General features: G+C 44.4%; 1 protein-coding gene across 3 annotated transcripts in view; it reads right to left on the reverse strand.

The window, feature by feature from the left end:
* Positions 1 to 15614, reverse strand: part of P4HA1 (prolyl 4-hydroxylase subunit alpha 1) — a 280816-nt gene that overhangs the window by 131870 nt on the left and 133332 nt on the right. For all 3 annotated transcript variants that reach the window (XM_029609177.1, XM_029609175.1, XM_029609176.1), the window contains exon 8: positions 5440 to 5616. In XM_029609177.1, coding sequence (XP_029465037.1) covers positions 5440 to 5616 — 177 coding nt within the window. The remainder of the gene's footprint in view (positions 1 to 5439; positions 5617 to 15614) is intronic.

Below are 15614 nucleotides of genomic sequence, written 5' to 3' on the forward strand. Positions count from 1 at the left end.
GATGGGACTAAGTAGGATTTCTCATAATTGACGAGAAATCCTAGAGAAATTAGAGTGTGTAGGGTCAAATCCAGGGACGACCGAGCGGCTTGCTGGGTTGGGGCCCTGATTAACCAGTTGTCTAAATAGGGGTAGACATGGACACCTTCTTTCCTGAGAAAGGCTGCGACCACGACGAGACATTTGGTAAAGACTTGTGGTGCCGATGCTAGGCCGAATGGAAGCACCCGGTATTGATAGTGCCTTGGGCCTACTAAAAATCGGAGGTACTTGCGATGAGCTGGAGCTATCGCAATGTGGGTGTACGCGTCCTGGAGGTCTAGAGAGCAGAGCCAGTCTCCTCTTTGTAGAAGAGGTAGAAGCGAGCCCAAGGTGACCATCTTGAACTTTTCCCGACGGAGGTACTTGATGGCACGTAGGTCCAGAATTGGACGAAGCCCCCCGGATTTTTTGGGGATCAAAAAGTACCGGGAATAGAACCCTAGGCCTTGTTGCGAAAGAGGAACGGGTTCTATTGTTGTTAACTGGAGAAGAAGGGAAACCTCCTGCTCCAGAAGGACAGAGTGGTCAGTTACCCTCCTCGCTTGTAGAGGTGGGGAGTCTGGTGGAACAGCGAGAAAGTTCAGGTAGTAGCCCTGAGCAATGATTGCCAGCACCCATTGGTCGGTTGTGATTCATTGCCACATTCCATGAAAGTGGCATAATCGACCTCCCACTGGTATGCCTGTGAAAGTCAAAAACCTGAAGCAGGCCCCGGCTGGGGAGCTGCTTGTGGCTTCTGCTTCCGGGGCTGGCGAGGCTGAGATTTTTGATACGGCCTCGGAACTCGGGACCTTGTTGGTGGGAGATAGTACTTCCTTGGGCGGAAGAATGACTTCTTAGAGTCCTTCTTGAAGGGCTGCCTAGAAGGGAAGTCAGAAGGTATCGATGAGAGCTGTTTGAGGGTCTCATAATGGTCCTTTAACTCAGCCACTATTTGCTGAATCTGTTGACCGATTCAGCTCTCTGACCTGCTCCTATACAGGGCAGGTCAGAGAGCCTGTCTTGTACTTCTGGGCGAAGGTCAGAAGACTTGAGCCAGGCCCAGCGTCTTGCCGAAATGGCAGTTGCAGACACTCTAGTGGAGGTGTCGAAGATATCGTAGGCTGTTCTTATCTCATGCTTTCCTGCCTCAAACCCCTTGTTGACAAGGGTTTGAAGGTGTTCTTGGAATTGGTCAGGCAGGGTTTCAGAGAAATCCTGTATTTGCTTGAAAATGACCCTATTGTATTGGGTCATGTACAGCTGGTAAGAAGCAATTCTGGAGATGAGCATGGCCCCTTGGAACACTCGACGACCAATATTGTCTAGGAACTTGTGTTCCTTGACAGAGGGGTAGAGGAGTGTGGCTTCGTTCTTTTTGCTTTCTTTTGAGCTGATTCTACCACAACTGAGTGGTGGTCAAGCTGAGATTTTTGAAAGCCAGGGGCTGACTGCACTAGATAAGTAGTGTCAGCTTTTCTGTGTACTGGGGCAATGGATCCAGGGCTTTCCCAGTTCTTTCTGAGGTCAAGAAGAACTTGATGAATGGGAATAGAAGTGATCACTTTAGGGGCATCCAGGAATTGGAGAAGCTCCATCATCTGGTGCCTATCATCTTGCTCCGTCTGAAGCTGAAGAGGGACCAATGCCGACATTACCTTCACAAAATTAATGAAAGAGAGGTTCTCCGGGGGGGAGAACGCTTTCTACTTTCAGCAGGAGAAGGAGGTGAAGGTAAATCATCGGTGTCTGTGGAAGTATCATCACCCCAGGTGTCATAAGGATCAGCAGGCTGACCTGTAGGACGAGAAGGGGGTTGGATACCCGAAGGGCCCGGCTGAGGCTCCGAGAAAATCGAAGGAATCACCGGGGGCACCGCGGACGCCCCGGGGGGCATCGGTGCCGGTATCGAAGGCGCCAATGTGCGTATCGCCCCCGATGAATGAATCAGTGGCGAGGGACGACATGGCATCGATGGCTGAGGCAAGACCCCCCGAAGGAGGAATGCGGAACGGTGTTTCTCCTCCCGATGAAGCAGTCATTGGGGAGCACACCAGAGCCATCGGAGACCCAGGAATCACCGGTGGAAGGGCAGTCATGAGCGCCTCCATCCGGGATACCAGCGGTGCCAGCGCTGCTGGAATCGGGTCGGTGACCGGTTCCACTCTCAGTGCCGGAGGAACCTGGAGTCGTTGCATCGCCTTGTCGATGGCCTCCTGGACCAGCCGGTCCAGTTCTTCCCGGAGACCTGGGGCAATCAGCTCCGGCTCCGTGACGGAAGTGGGAGGCTGAGGCACAGTCGGAGGGACCACCTTTACTAGTGGAATCGAGACTCCCAAACCCCGATCGGGGTGATAGACATGGTGCGAGTATAGTCCGGGCACCAACAAAAACCAGATGCCATGGCCATAGAAAAAATTCGAGCCGCGGTACGGTCGACGGCCAGTAGGCCGCGAGGGCCAAATTCGATGGTAATCGACGAAAAACGGTGAAAAACTTACCGGAGTACCGCGGCCTAAGAAAAGTTAGAGGAGGGACCTCTGTGGGGCAATTTAATTTTAATTAAGTCCGTGAGGAAAATTCCTGTCAGGAATCTCTTCAGAGCTCCTAAACCGCGAGGCTACTGCTGCGTGGAAAAAAGAAGACTGAAGGGGGACCCCTGCTGGCTGCAGGGTTAGTGCCATGCTGGGCATGCCCAGTAGGGGCCAGTCAAAGTTCTGGAAACTTTGACAGAAGTTTTCCATGATTGGGCTCCATCCCGATGATCTCACCCATATGTGAGGACTACCATCCTGCTTGTCCTGTGAGAAACAGTTGCCCATGTTCACTAGGATACGTCTTCAGTCCATGTTTTGGTCACCATAGTGGTCCTAGTTTTCCCAGGTAGCTTTGGGCCTAACCATTGAGCATAGGGGTGGTTGGATGCTAACCATTATGTTAATTTAATTGTTGCTCCTTAACTTTGGCTTTAAAATATTTTTCTGAGCATCAGTAACTTCTCTAATTTACCCATGTTCAATGCTGTCATTTTTAAAAATCATTTTTCCTTATTAGCTGTAATTATTTCTTTACTTTAAATTTGTCTTAATTTCTTTTCAGGGATCCTTTTGGTCTTCTTTGGTGATCATATTTCTCATATCTTAGGGCATTTTAGGTGTTTTTAATGACTATATATGCTCTGGTTCCAACAGGTCTAATTTCAATTTTAACATTCACTTCAGGGATCAAGAGATGGATTCGACCATGTGGCCAGCCAGGGTCCCTTTACTTGGCCACCACCATGTCTAAGTTTTATTTAAATTTTTTAATGAATTTCATGGCCCCCGAGAGTTGTGGGTACCCACTGACAATGACAGTCTGGACTGTGGCCTAGTTGGCTCAGTTGTGTCAGGGGCTTCCCTTAGACCCTCTGACAGTGACAGGATTTTTTTAAAATTCTCTATCTCAAACCACAGTGGCACCCCAGCACTCACCCGACTGAGATCGCAGCTGGAGGATGCCAGAGGCCTCCGCATCTCTGCCGACCTGGGCCAGCTCCCTTTCTCCCTCCGATCCTGAGGAAACGCTGACAGCAAAGGTGTGATCGGCAGCACGAGTGCCTGTCAGTTGCAACAGCCAGACGTTGTCTTGCTGGCTCACCGGTCGTGACCACCACTGGACCCCTCCTTCAAAACTGCTCTGGAGTGCCACAACAGCAAGGCCCCTCTACCTCTTCTGCTGGGTCTGTCACAATCGCAGACCCATTAATCGCAAAACCTCTCTCATTACCCATTCCCTGCAGTGTCTTCCCTCTATCCCCGTAGGCACACAGGGCCCGGGTGCAATCAGGAAAGAATGGTGTGTCCCTACAAGGGCTCTTTTCTCTTGTGGCAAGCCAGTTTTCTGCTGCCAATAAGGAGAATTAGCAGCTAGATCAGTCACTGAGTATTCCTGCTCTATCCAGCTCTGCTTTTTCAGACAGGCCAATGCAGTCTTACTCAGGTAATTTTTAAGCTTTATTTTTTATTTTTAAACATCCCTTTACAGAAGAATAGAGGTTCCCATGAAAATCGGCTATCTGATAGCTTGAATGTGAGCCCACTTCTGGAACAGGATCACCAAGGCAAACCTAACTGCATTCTTCCTACTAGAGACAGACCAGGATTGAATTTTTAAAAACGTATTTTGCCACCTTCTAGTTGTATTTATAAGTCAAAGACTACGGATATATCAGATATCTTCTATACCTTAACTGAAATGTAGATTTCAGCTGAGTCAGAATACTGGCTCCTGAGTGCCAGTTTGCACAGCATTTTCCTTATAAATGCTTAGTTAGACTTTTGAATGTTTTTGTTTTTTCTTTTTATCCAGATCATTTGTGGATGGGAAAATGCTGTTGATTGGGGATTCTGCTACCTCCCCGTTTAGCCTCTCTAACAAATGTTAGACATATATTTATGTTTTATCTTTTGTGTGTTTGCATCAACATAGATTATGCCTAGAGTTCTCTATGTTGAATCTACCTATTTTCTTTTTCCAAGAGTAAAGTTCTGTTTTCCAAACCCACTACTCCCCATTTTACTACAGACATTATATAGTATTTGGCAATGTCAATGTTTCTTTTGATACCTAATGCATAATTTTCAAAAATAAACATTTAAAAGTCAGTGCAAATGCTACAGCAATAAAAACCTGGTACAGTTATCTGAGACCAAATTGCAGCAGCAGTCTCCAATGACAAAAGAAAACTGAAGAGCAACAATCTAGCTGTGTGTTGGAAACCCCCATGTATGCCCAGAAACTTTGTAAGAAAGCTCTGAAAGAAATCTGTACGCCACAGTCACATGATCATCAGTGTTACTTAAGGCATCTGCTTATCAATCAGAAATCAGCTTCTTTGTGCTGCTTTCTTAAAAGAGACTCTCTCCCTTGCTATAAACATGATAGAAGTGTATGAACTTACCTAATTCTCTCACAGTAATGCCTTGTATGTTTTAAACTGCTGCTTTTCCCTTGTTTTTGATATATTTGGGCTGGGGTACAACAGTGTAAGAGCTGGCATTTCTTTACAGCCTTATGTTAGCAGAGCTCAGCATTATGGGTCAATCCTGTCGCTTTCATCTGTGATGCAGCAGCAACAGAGGATCTAAGCACCGCAAGCAGTATAAACTAAATATATTTCTGCATATGTTCAAGGGGGAATAATAAAAGTGACTTGCTGAAAGTCAGGGAGATTTCAAGATGCTCCTAGTTGTTTCCTCCTCCACAAAGCACCCCTTGCTATGGAAAGTGCTTCATTTGTGCAAGGGTTAGTATAGCCTGTAACCTTACTCTTACAGGGGGCAACAGTAGCCTCAGGCTGTGGTATATGCAATAGCTGAGGGAGGGGGGGGGGGGACATTGTACAAGGCACAGTTAAAGAATCAGAACTTTGCTCACCCTGGGCTTTGCCAACTCTTTGATTTTTGCGATTTCTTCATCAGATATTATATCATGGAAGCGTACGATGCGAGGACTGTCCCACTCATCTTCCTGCTTGACTGGGGCCAAGATGTACCAAGAGCTCTTGTTTCCACTGTAGTACCGGCAAAATAGTCTCTTCTGCCTACGAGGTGTCTAGAGAAGGGTGAAAGATGAAAAAAGTTAACAGGCTCAGGACCCAAAGAGCTACATGTACAGCAGTGCAAAAGGACAGCAAGGACTAAACCATGTTTTTTGGAACCCATTGCAATTCCCCCCCCCCCCATCAGTAGGCTAACCAAGTTCACAACACTACCCAGTAAAAAAACTGGTATATAAAAATTGTTTAAATAAATAAATTTCTAATATAGCCCAGAAATCTTTGATACATACATCTGCATCCATTACTTGAATCCCATGATTAAAAATTACTCATTCATGCCTTTGATCTCCAGGATCAACTACTGTAATTCACTCCTCCTTGGAGTCCCAAACTATCAACTCAAACGAATGCAGCTGCTTCAAAATACCGCTGCCAAGGTCACCTTTGGTCTTAATTTAACCCTATAACCCCTGTTCTGCAAGTTCTTCATGTTTAAATATATGTCTAAAGATCTGCACTCATCTGGTAACTCCTCTCTACCTTTCAAAAAAAAAAAAAACAAACCCCAAAAACGTTTGATCATTCTATGCTCCTCACAGAAAAGGTCTTTTGCATTTCTTCTTCCGCTATCAGGCTTGAGGTCACAAGAGTCATCCTTCAGTTTCCAAGGCCCAGCCCCTTGAAAGCTGCTCAGAATTAAATTATATGAAATTCTGCAAGTTAGTAAAAATGTGACTCTTCAGCCACACTTTTGATTAATGCAGACTTCTCTATTGAGTTTTGGGCTTTATGTATTCTGTATTTTGTCTTTTTGAATGTTTACACTTGTTTTATACTGTAAATTGCTTGGATAATACCTGTTACAGGTTTTAGACCTATTATCTCTCTTCTCCAGGTTGAAGAGTCCTAACCTATTTAGTCTTTCCTCATGGGAGTGCTGTCCCACCTATCACTTTTGTCTTCCTTCTCTGTACCTTTTCTAGTTTTGCTATATCTTTGATGGGATGACCAGAACTGCACAAAATACTCAATACAGAGAGACATATCCTGTTTTTCACTCCTAACACCTAACATTCTATTTGCTTTTGACTACCACCAAATCAAGGATTTCAAAGTATAGTCCACAATAACACCAAAATCTTTTTTCTGGGTGGCGATACCTAATATAGAACCTCGTATAGTATACCAATAGTTTGGATTATTTATTCTTCCCTATATGCATCACTTTACTTTTGTCCACATTAATTGTCATCTGCCATTTAGACACTCAATCCCCCAATCTTGTAAGGTCATCTTGCAATTTCTCAAAGCTAGTTTGTCTAACATTTCAGAATTTAGAATCATTTGTGAATTTGATCACTTCACTCTTCACTCCTTTTCTACAAACATTTATAAATATATTAAACAGATCCATGGGCGCGCCACTATCTTTCTCCTTTAAAAGACATGATTATTCAGTCCTATTGCTTCCTATCCATTAGTCAGTTAATCTACAATAGGATATTGTCTGCTATCCCATGACTTTCCAACTTCCTGATAAATCTCACATGAGATTTTATCAAATGCCCTCTGAAAATCCAGACACACCATATCAGTAAACTCACACGTCAACATGTTAACTCTATCAAAAAGTCTAAAACTTGTAAGCCAAGATTTCCCTTTGCTAAATTTATGTTGGCTCTGTCCCATTAGTCAGCCTATCCAGATGGCAAGTAATTTTGTTCTTTAGAATAGCTTCTGCCATTTTGCCCAGCACAGACATTAGGCTCACTAGTCTGTGGTTCCCAGATTATCCCTGGAGCTCATTTTAAAAATGGGCATTACATTGGCCACATTTCAATCCTTAGGTGATACGAATAAGGTTAGAACATAAGAACATAAGAAAATGCCATACTGGGTCAGACCAAGGGTCCATCAAGCCCAGCATCCTGTTTCCAACAGTGGCCAATCCAGGCCATAAGAACCTGGCAAGTACCCAAAAACTGTCTATTCCATGTAACCATTGCTAATGGCAGTGGCTATTCTCTAAGTGAACTTAATAGCAGGTAATGGACTTCTCCTCCAAGAACTTATCCAATCCTTTTTTAAACACAGCTATACTAACTGCACGAACCACATTCTCTGGCAACAAATTCCAGAGTTTAATTGTGCGTTGAGTAAAAAAGAACTTTCTCCGATTAGTTTTAAATGTGCCCCATGCTAACTTCATGGAGTGTCCCCTAGTCCTACTATCCGAAAGAGTAAATAACCGATTCACATCTACCCGTTCTAGACCTCTCATGATTTTAAACACCTCTATCATATCCCCCCTCAGTCGTCTCTTCTCCAAGCTGAAAAGTCCTAACCTCTTTAGTCTTTCCTCATAGGGGAGTTGTTCCATTCCCCTTATCATTTTGGTAGCCCTTCTCTGTACCTTCTCCATCGCAATTATATCTTTTTTGAGATGCGGCGACCAGAATTGTACACAGTATTCAAGGTGCGGTCTTACCATGGAGCGATACAGAGGCATTATGACATTTTCCGTTTTATTCATCATTCCTTTTCTAATAATTCCCAACATTCTGTTTGCTTTTTTGACTGCCGCAGCACACTGAACCGACGATTTCAATGTGTTATCCACTATGACACCTAGATCTCTTTCTTGGGTTGTAGCACCTAATATGGAACCCAACATCGTGTAATTATAGCATGGGTTATTTTTCCCTATATGCATCACCTTGCACTTATCCACATTAAATTTCATCTGCCATTTGGATGCCCAATTTTCCAGTCTCACAAGGTCTTCCTGCAATTTATCACAATCTGCTTGTGATTTAACTACTCTGCACAATTTTGTGTCATCTGCAAATTTGATTATCTCACTCGTCGTATTTCTTTCCAGATCATTTATAAATATATTGAACAGTAAGGGTCCCAACACAGAACCCTGAGGTACTCCACTGTCCACTCCCTTCCACTGAGAAAATTGCCCATTTAATCCTACTCTCTGTTTCCTGTCTTTTAGCCAGTTTGCAATCCACGAAAGGACATTGCCACCTATCCCATGACTTTTTACTTTTCCTAGAAGCCTCTCATGAGGAACTTTGTCAAACGCCTTCTGAAAATCCAAGTATACTATACCTACCGGTTCACCTTTATCCACATGTTTGCAATTTCATTTTTTAGTTCTTTCAGACATCTGGGTATATACCATTTGGTCCCAGTGATTTGTTATTCATTAGTTTGTTTATTCTCTATTACATCCTCCCAGTTCATTGTGATTCAATTCCGTTATTCTGAATAACCAATCTCAAAGAATTTTCTGTGTAGGTTTCTCCAATACCCTGCTAATGGGCCGATTCAGTAAAGTCCGCGGGAGGACGGACGAACGCCCGCTCTCCTGGCGCGCGCACAAGCCACTCGCCTGTGTGCGCGATTCTGTATTTAAATTAGGTGGTGCGGTAGAAACGGGCAAAAGGAGCGGCGGCTGTCAGCGGGTTTGACAACAGACACTCAATTTTGCCAGCGTCGGTTCTCGAGCCCGCCGACAGCCACGGGCTCTGAAACCGGACGCCGGCAAAATTGAACATCTGGTTTCGGCCCGACAGCCGCCAGCCCATTTAAAAAAAATTTTATTTTTTTTTTTTACACCCAACTTAATATCGCCATGATATTAAGTCGGAGGGTGCACAGAAAAGCAGTTTTTACTGCTTTTCTGTGCACTTTCCTGGTGCCGGCAGAAACTAGCACCTACCTTTGGGTTGGCGCTAATTTCTTAAAGTAAAATGTGCAGCTTGGCTGCACATTTTACTTTCTGTATCATGCAGGCATACCTAATAGGGCCATCAACATGGCGCAGGCCAAGAGTGTTAATATTTAAATTGCTTAATTTTGCCCAAAAAGTGGAGATTATGCAATTTATACCAGAAGCAAAAAGAGCTTTGACTGTGTGACCAGTGCGTCTTAATTTCAAGATTTTTCTACAAGTCTCTTCCAGGAGGAAGGAGTTTGCGACGGTCTGTTCGGCTTTAGTCTCTAAGCTTTTAACTACTCTACCCCACACAGTGGTTTAATAAGGCTCATCTTTTTGAATCAGTGGCAGATGCACAAAAACTTATTACCCGCTTCTGGGGAATGAAAAAGCTGTCCTGTACTAGTAAAGGATCTACCTTTTCCTTGGTAGAAAGGAAGACATTTCGTCCAGTTAAGGGACTATGAATTCAGTCTATTGTTGCATCGGCATACTACTGTGCCAAGGTATTTCCAACATACATCCTCAGACTTCTCAACTATTTTCAGCGTTTGAATAGGATGGTAGCAGTGGTCACAGCGGCAGAGATATCAATTCTGCTTCCTATAACTTCTTCTAGACCTGCGACGTATATACACATTTTTGGGAACTGCTTGGTGTAATCAGTATTTTTTTCATAATGCTTTATAGTTGCATTTGCAATCAGTTGCTAAAGTCTGACTGTGTTCGCTGCATAGGGTTTAGTATAATGTGCCTATTATCCTTTTCTAATGCATCTAATTGGTGTTCCTGGCCTTTTGTAGTTAAGGTGATTTGGGGGGCCAGCAGATTTTCATGGATACTTGGCTGAGGTTGGGGCAGTTTTCAGTGATTGGATCACAAGGTGTAATTAATTCAGGTGGTTCTATGTTTTGGAGTACTATCTTCATAACATGGGGAGACTGGAGCTTGATTTGGGACAATCCAGTCTCACCAGTGATACTTGGCTGTCTCTGCTGTATTGGGCAAGTGAGTTTTGGGATGGGGACCCTCATTGAGTTTATATCCTGGAATGTAGCAGGATTAGGCACCTCCAGTAAAATGTGAGAAAGTGCTATCACAATTAAAGACTCAAAGGGAGTATCATATTTTTACAAGAGACTCATATACTAGACAGGGAACATAAGAAGCTTCAACACCATTGGGTCTCAAGAGTTCTCAGCGCAAGGCACCACTAAATGAAGTGGGGTAGCTTTTTAATTAATAAAACTATATCTTTTCAAATGGAACTGGTTAAAGCTGATCCTAAGGATGCTTTGTTTTGGTAAAAGGAAACTGAAAGAAGTAATTCTGGCTTCGGTTTATGCCCCCAAATTAAACAGCATACTTTCTAAACTGGTTTAATTACCTGTTTACAGGACATGGGAACTGCTTCCCTTATGGGAGAAGACTTCAATTTTATAGCCGATCCTTCCATAGATAGATGGCCTACCTTAAGATCACTGTCTGCTAATAAAGGGGTTAATTTTCTGTGCTCAACTATGGATCTTTTAGATATTTGGCAGACATTATACCCAGGCGAGAGACTTCACACATTTTGTGAGGGCACATGAGACTAAGTCTTGTATAGATTATATATTGCTCAGTGAGGACCTTCACCAAATTTCAAGAGTTACGATTGGCCCTATAGCTGTATCTGGCCATTGCTTGGTGCAATGTACCTTTGTTTGCCAGAATTCTAGTTCTAAATCTGTTTTGGATACCTATATGGCTAAATGATCTCATTTCATTCCTATCTGAAAATAAAATGGCAAGATTATGCAACTTATAACAGCATAGAGGGAACCCCATTTTATACTGGGAAAGGGCAAAAGCCTTCATGAAGGGAAATCAGTTATGTCTCATCTAAGCATAAAGCCCTTAATAGAACTATTTTAGAGCTTACTAAACATTTGAGTGTATGCAAGCAATGTTTCATTAACACTGGGCATGCTAAACGGCAAGAGGAAATTTTGTCTGTGCAAAAATTGTTAAATGATTACCTTCACCAGTGTGCATTAAATTCCCTGTTTGCACTAAACACAAACTACCGGCTTGGTAAGAAACCTGGTAGGTTACTGGAAAATCTGGTGAGAGCTCAGAGAGGCTCAGCGCATGTCAATTGTTTAAAGGATGCTGCGAGAGAGTGGTGCTCTGATGCTAAAGGGATAGAGAAAGTTTTTTGGGACTATTATCAAGACCTATATTCTGCTGAAGTGGAGGATTTATAAGTGAGGGATGAATTTATGTCCAAGGTGAATTTGCCTCAGGTGGGGGAGGTGGGATTGTTGAAATTAAGTCAACCAATTACAGAGGGGGATATAGCGAGCGTTATCAGACAGCTTAAATCTCAAGCCTCCTGGGCCACATGGCTCTCTTTTACAAAGTGTTAATTGAGCAAGTACAGAAGCCACTCACTTGTCTTTAATTCTATAATATTTATTTATTTATTTATTTATTATTTTTATATACCGACATTCGATCTCAACCGAGATATCACACCGGTTTACATTCAGGTACTGTAGGTATTTTTCTATCCCCAGAGGGCTTACAATCTAAGTTTTTGTACCTGATACACTCCGAGCATACACTCCGAGCATACTGGAATCTTCCTGGGCAACAATGGTGATACTTTTGCCCAAGCTAGGGAAAGAACCAGACTGTCCTGCACCTTATCGCCCTATGTCACTGCTTAACTTGGACATAAATATTTATGCCAAACTACTAGCCAATAGGTTAAAATATATATTACCTTCCAGGGGGCGCGTGACGTAACGCTGCGAGATGGCAGCTTAATTTTAGAGCTCCCGCTGTCTCCCATCAAATCCACAGCCATCCGTGTTCTACTTACCCCAAGTAACTCTCTACTGGCTCTGGGAGTCTGTCCTTGTCACAAGGCATGACTAGCAAGAAGAAAGATCCGGATCTGCAGCGTTTTTCCTACCAAAAAGAAGGTAATAAAGATCTGGGAAGCTGCTCCGCTAACGTGGACGGAAACCAAGATGGTGGCGTTTCGCGCGCTGACCTCCCGGAGCCCTCTATGACACTTTCTGAACCGACTGATGGTCCAATGTCAGAACATCCGACTCGGGACGAATTCAGGGAATGGTTCGCTGGGCTACGGGCGGACATAAAGGTGTACCGGCGGGAGATGCGGGAGGACCTCACGTCTTTAAGTCACTGGGTGGCCGAGCTTGACGTGTGACTTGAGGGCCAATCTGCGCAAGTACTCGCAAACAAAAATATTTCTGACACCTTTCGGGTGGACACCGCCCAACTTACAGCTAAGATCGCCGATTTAGAAAACAGAGTGTGTAGGAGCAATCTCCGTTTCTGGGGTTTCTCCGAGGCGACGGCACCCGAAGATTGCCATGTGCTGGTCCAAGACTTTTGTTTATATCTACTTTGGGAGACGAATAAGCATGGGAAATTTGTACCTCCTGAAATACAATTCGATCGAGCTCATAGGGCCCTGCGCTCTCCCCAGCCTAATCGCCCGCGCAACATCATTGTTTGCTTTACGGAGTATAAAATTAAGGAACAGATAGCAGCGGCCTCACGGGAGCGAAACGAATGGGCTTGGGAAAGCCATAATATCGCTATCTTCCCTCTCTCTGGCGACTCTTCAAAACCGGCAATCTTTTAGGGAAGTTTAAGCTTTTCTTCGCAGCAAAGCCGTGAAATACAGATGGCTAATTCCCTTTGGCCTCTCATTTTCTCTTGATGGCACCATGCACAAGTGTCTGACCATGGAAGAGGCCATTCCTAGTCTCTCAAATATGGGATATACAGCTTCACAGCCAGTTCAGAAATTCACAGGATCCTCCACCGCCCACACCCCTTATCCAGCTTGGCAGAGGGTGGGAAAGCGCAATAGCAGGCTTTGCCGACAATCTGGAGGATCCTCTTCAAAATAGGGCCCTACTTGAACTTTTCTAATGCTCAGAATTTGGGATACTTTTCAATCTGTCTGTAAAAGGCAGAGGTTCTAATTAAGTCATAAAATGCATCTGCTAGAAAAGCTGTCCTTGACTCTATTGCTGTCCCTGACTATTCTGGCCATGTTTTCCCCTGGGCTTTCATCCATGCCTAATACGTCATCACGGAGCTGTTGCAACCATCTGCTCTAGTTACATAGCGCCCACACACTGCTGCCTGCAAGGACAGGCTAACTGTTTCCAGGAAGGCTTCTATCTTCCTATTTTGAGCATCTCTCGAAGTTGCACCCCCTTCTACCAGGATAGTTGTCTTTGACACTGCATCTACCTTTGGAATCTTAAACCAACTTTCCACCCTCCTTTGCTGTGGTGGGGGGTGGGGGGGGACGGCTTCCTCCATCCTTAGTTTCGAACCCGAAGAATGCTGCGACTCTTTAGAGGTTCTCGCTAGAGCCTCCCCTTTGGCCTTTATCTTTTTATAGGCATGGTGTATCAAAATTCAGAAGAAAATTCTGATTCCTGCCTTGCACCTCCTTTCTTCCTCATTAAAGGGATATCCCCGAACTTGAATGTCTGCCTTCCGGCCACATCCCCCCATGTCGAGCCCTATGCCTGCTCTGCTTGCTCTCACAGCTCCTTTGAGCCGGTGTCAGTGGCGCATCGGTCTGAGGCCTGCCCCTCCTCTCCTCCACTGCTTATTTCCCAGAGATTGCAAGCCATCACAGCAGGGGCAGAAAGAGCCCACATTGGAGCTGTCTCCTTGCACCACATTGGGCACATTTCCGGCCCCTCTCAGCCATGCCCTGAGCCATCTGAGGGGGAGAAAAGACCAGCTGTGCCCCGACAAATAAAAACGCCATCCGCTCCCTATGAGCATGCAACTTCCCCTCCCGGAACTGCCCTCTGCAGACCACAGCTTCTCTTTCTGGGTCTTACCTGGGTTGCAAACCTGAGAGAAGTGGGGCCTTTTCGGAGCCTATCCTACGGTTACACCTGTCCCTGGTTGGTTGTTTTTTTTTTTGTTTTTTTTTTTAAGTACCCAGCTAACCCAGCCTACCACCACCTAGCCAGAGGCAGAGAACTACTAGAGAACCGCCCAGCTATCCCAGAATAAACAGCGGCAATAGCGTAAAGAAACATAAAAGTTCTCTGCCTCTACCTACCGATACACAGGGGAATCCCACAGGTGGGGACTAGTCTGCAAGGTGAAATGGGAAATAGTTTCTTTTGATACAAGGTTATTGAACACAAATTCTGCAGCAGAAAGCCTTTTAATACTAATGCCCTCTTTGATATGTCAGCTGAATGATAAAACTGGCTTGCTTCTTCTGTAAACTGCTATGAATCAATAGTGCTAAAGACATTACTTCTAAACAATGCAATAAATTTAGCAAAAGAAATCAAAGTTAGAAACCGAAAGATTAACATTTAATATAATCCTGGATTCTTTCGGAAACAATGCAATGAGATTCTGAAACCAGGGAACAGTCTATTGTTGACAGAAGATATGGGAAAGTATAGCAGAATATGTGCAAGCAAGCCCAGCAGGTGAAATAAAGGGCTAGATTTTCTCAGGATTGTGTAAGAATCCTGGAAGAATGATCTTTCACATGGGACGGCTCTCCCTGGTTTAGAAGCAAGAAGATTCAGCCAAAAACCAAAACAAACAAAAAAAAAAGAGACAACATCCCATTCTGTGGTCTGTGGCTGACACCTAGGGAACATGGGAAGGAGTGGAATGTGGATAGATGTGGGAGACTACTGGTAATAAACTGAAATAAAGTTACAAATTATTATTTTTCGCTCCATAAGACGCACCTGATCATAAGACGCACCTAGGATTCAGAGGGGGGGAAAAAAAAACCAAAACCAAACTGTGTGCTAAACCGGCTCTGTTTCCAGGCGTCTGTGCATCTTAGGGAGCAAATTAGGGGAGTACATAACATTTTTTTTGTCCCCATTTTGTTTTTGGGTCTGGGGAGGGCCATTTTGGTCCACTCCCCAGATCAGAAAACTTATTTCTCTTTCTGTGGGAACCCCCCCCCCAAAAAAAAAACAAAAAAAAAACCATCCCAACCCTTTAAATTAACAACCTCCCACCCTCCTGACCCCCCCCCCAAAGACCTGCCAAAAGCCCCTGGTGGTCTAGTAGGGGTCCGGGAGCGATCTCCTACACTTGGGCCATCGGCTGCCAGTAATCAAAATGGCACAGACAGCCCTTTGCCCTTACTATGTCACAGGGGCTACCGGTGCCATTGGTCGGCCCCTGTAACATAGTAAGGGTAAAGGGCCATCAGCGCCATTTTGATTACTGGCAGCCGTCGGCCTAAGTGCAGGAGATCACTCTCTGACCGCTCCTGCACCC

This window comes from Rhinatrema bivittatum, chromosome 7 (genome assembly GCF_901001135.1).
Source record: "Rhinatrema bivittatum chromosome 7, aRhiBiv1.1, whole genome shotgun sequence".
NCBI lineage: Eukaryota > Metazoa > Chordata > Amphibia > Gymnophiona > Rhinatrematidae > Rhinatrema > Rhinatrema bivittatum.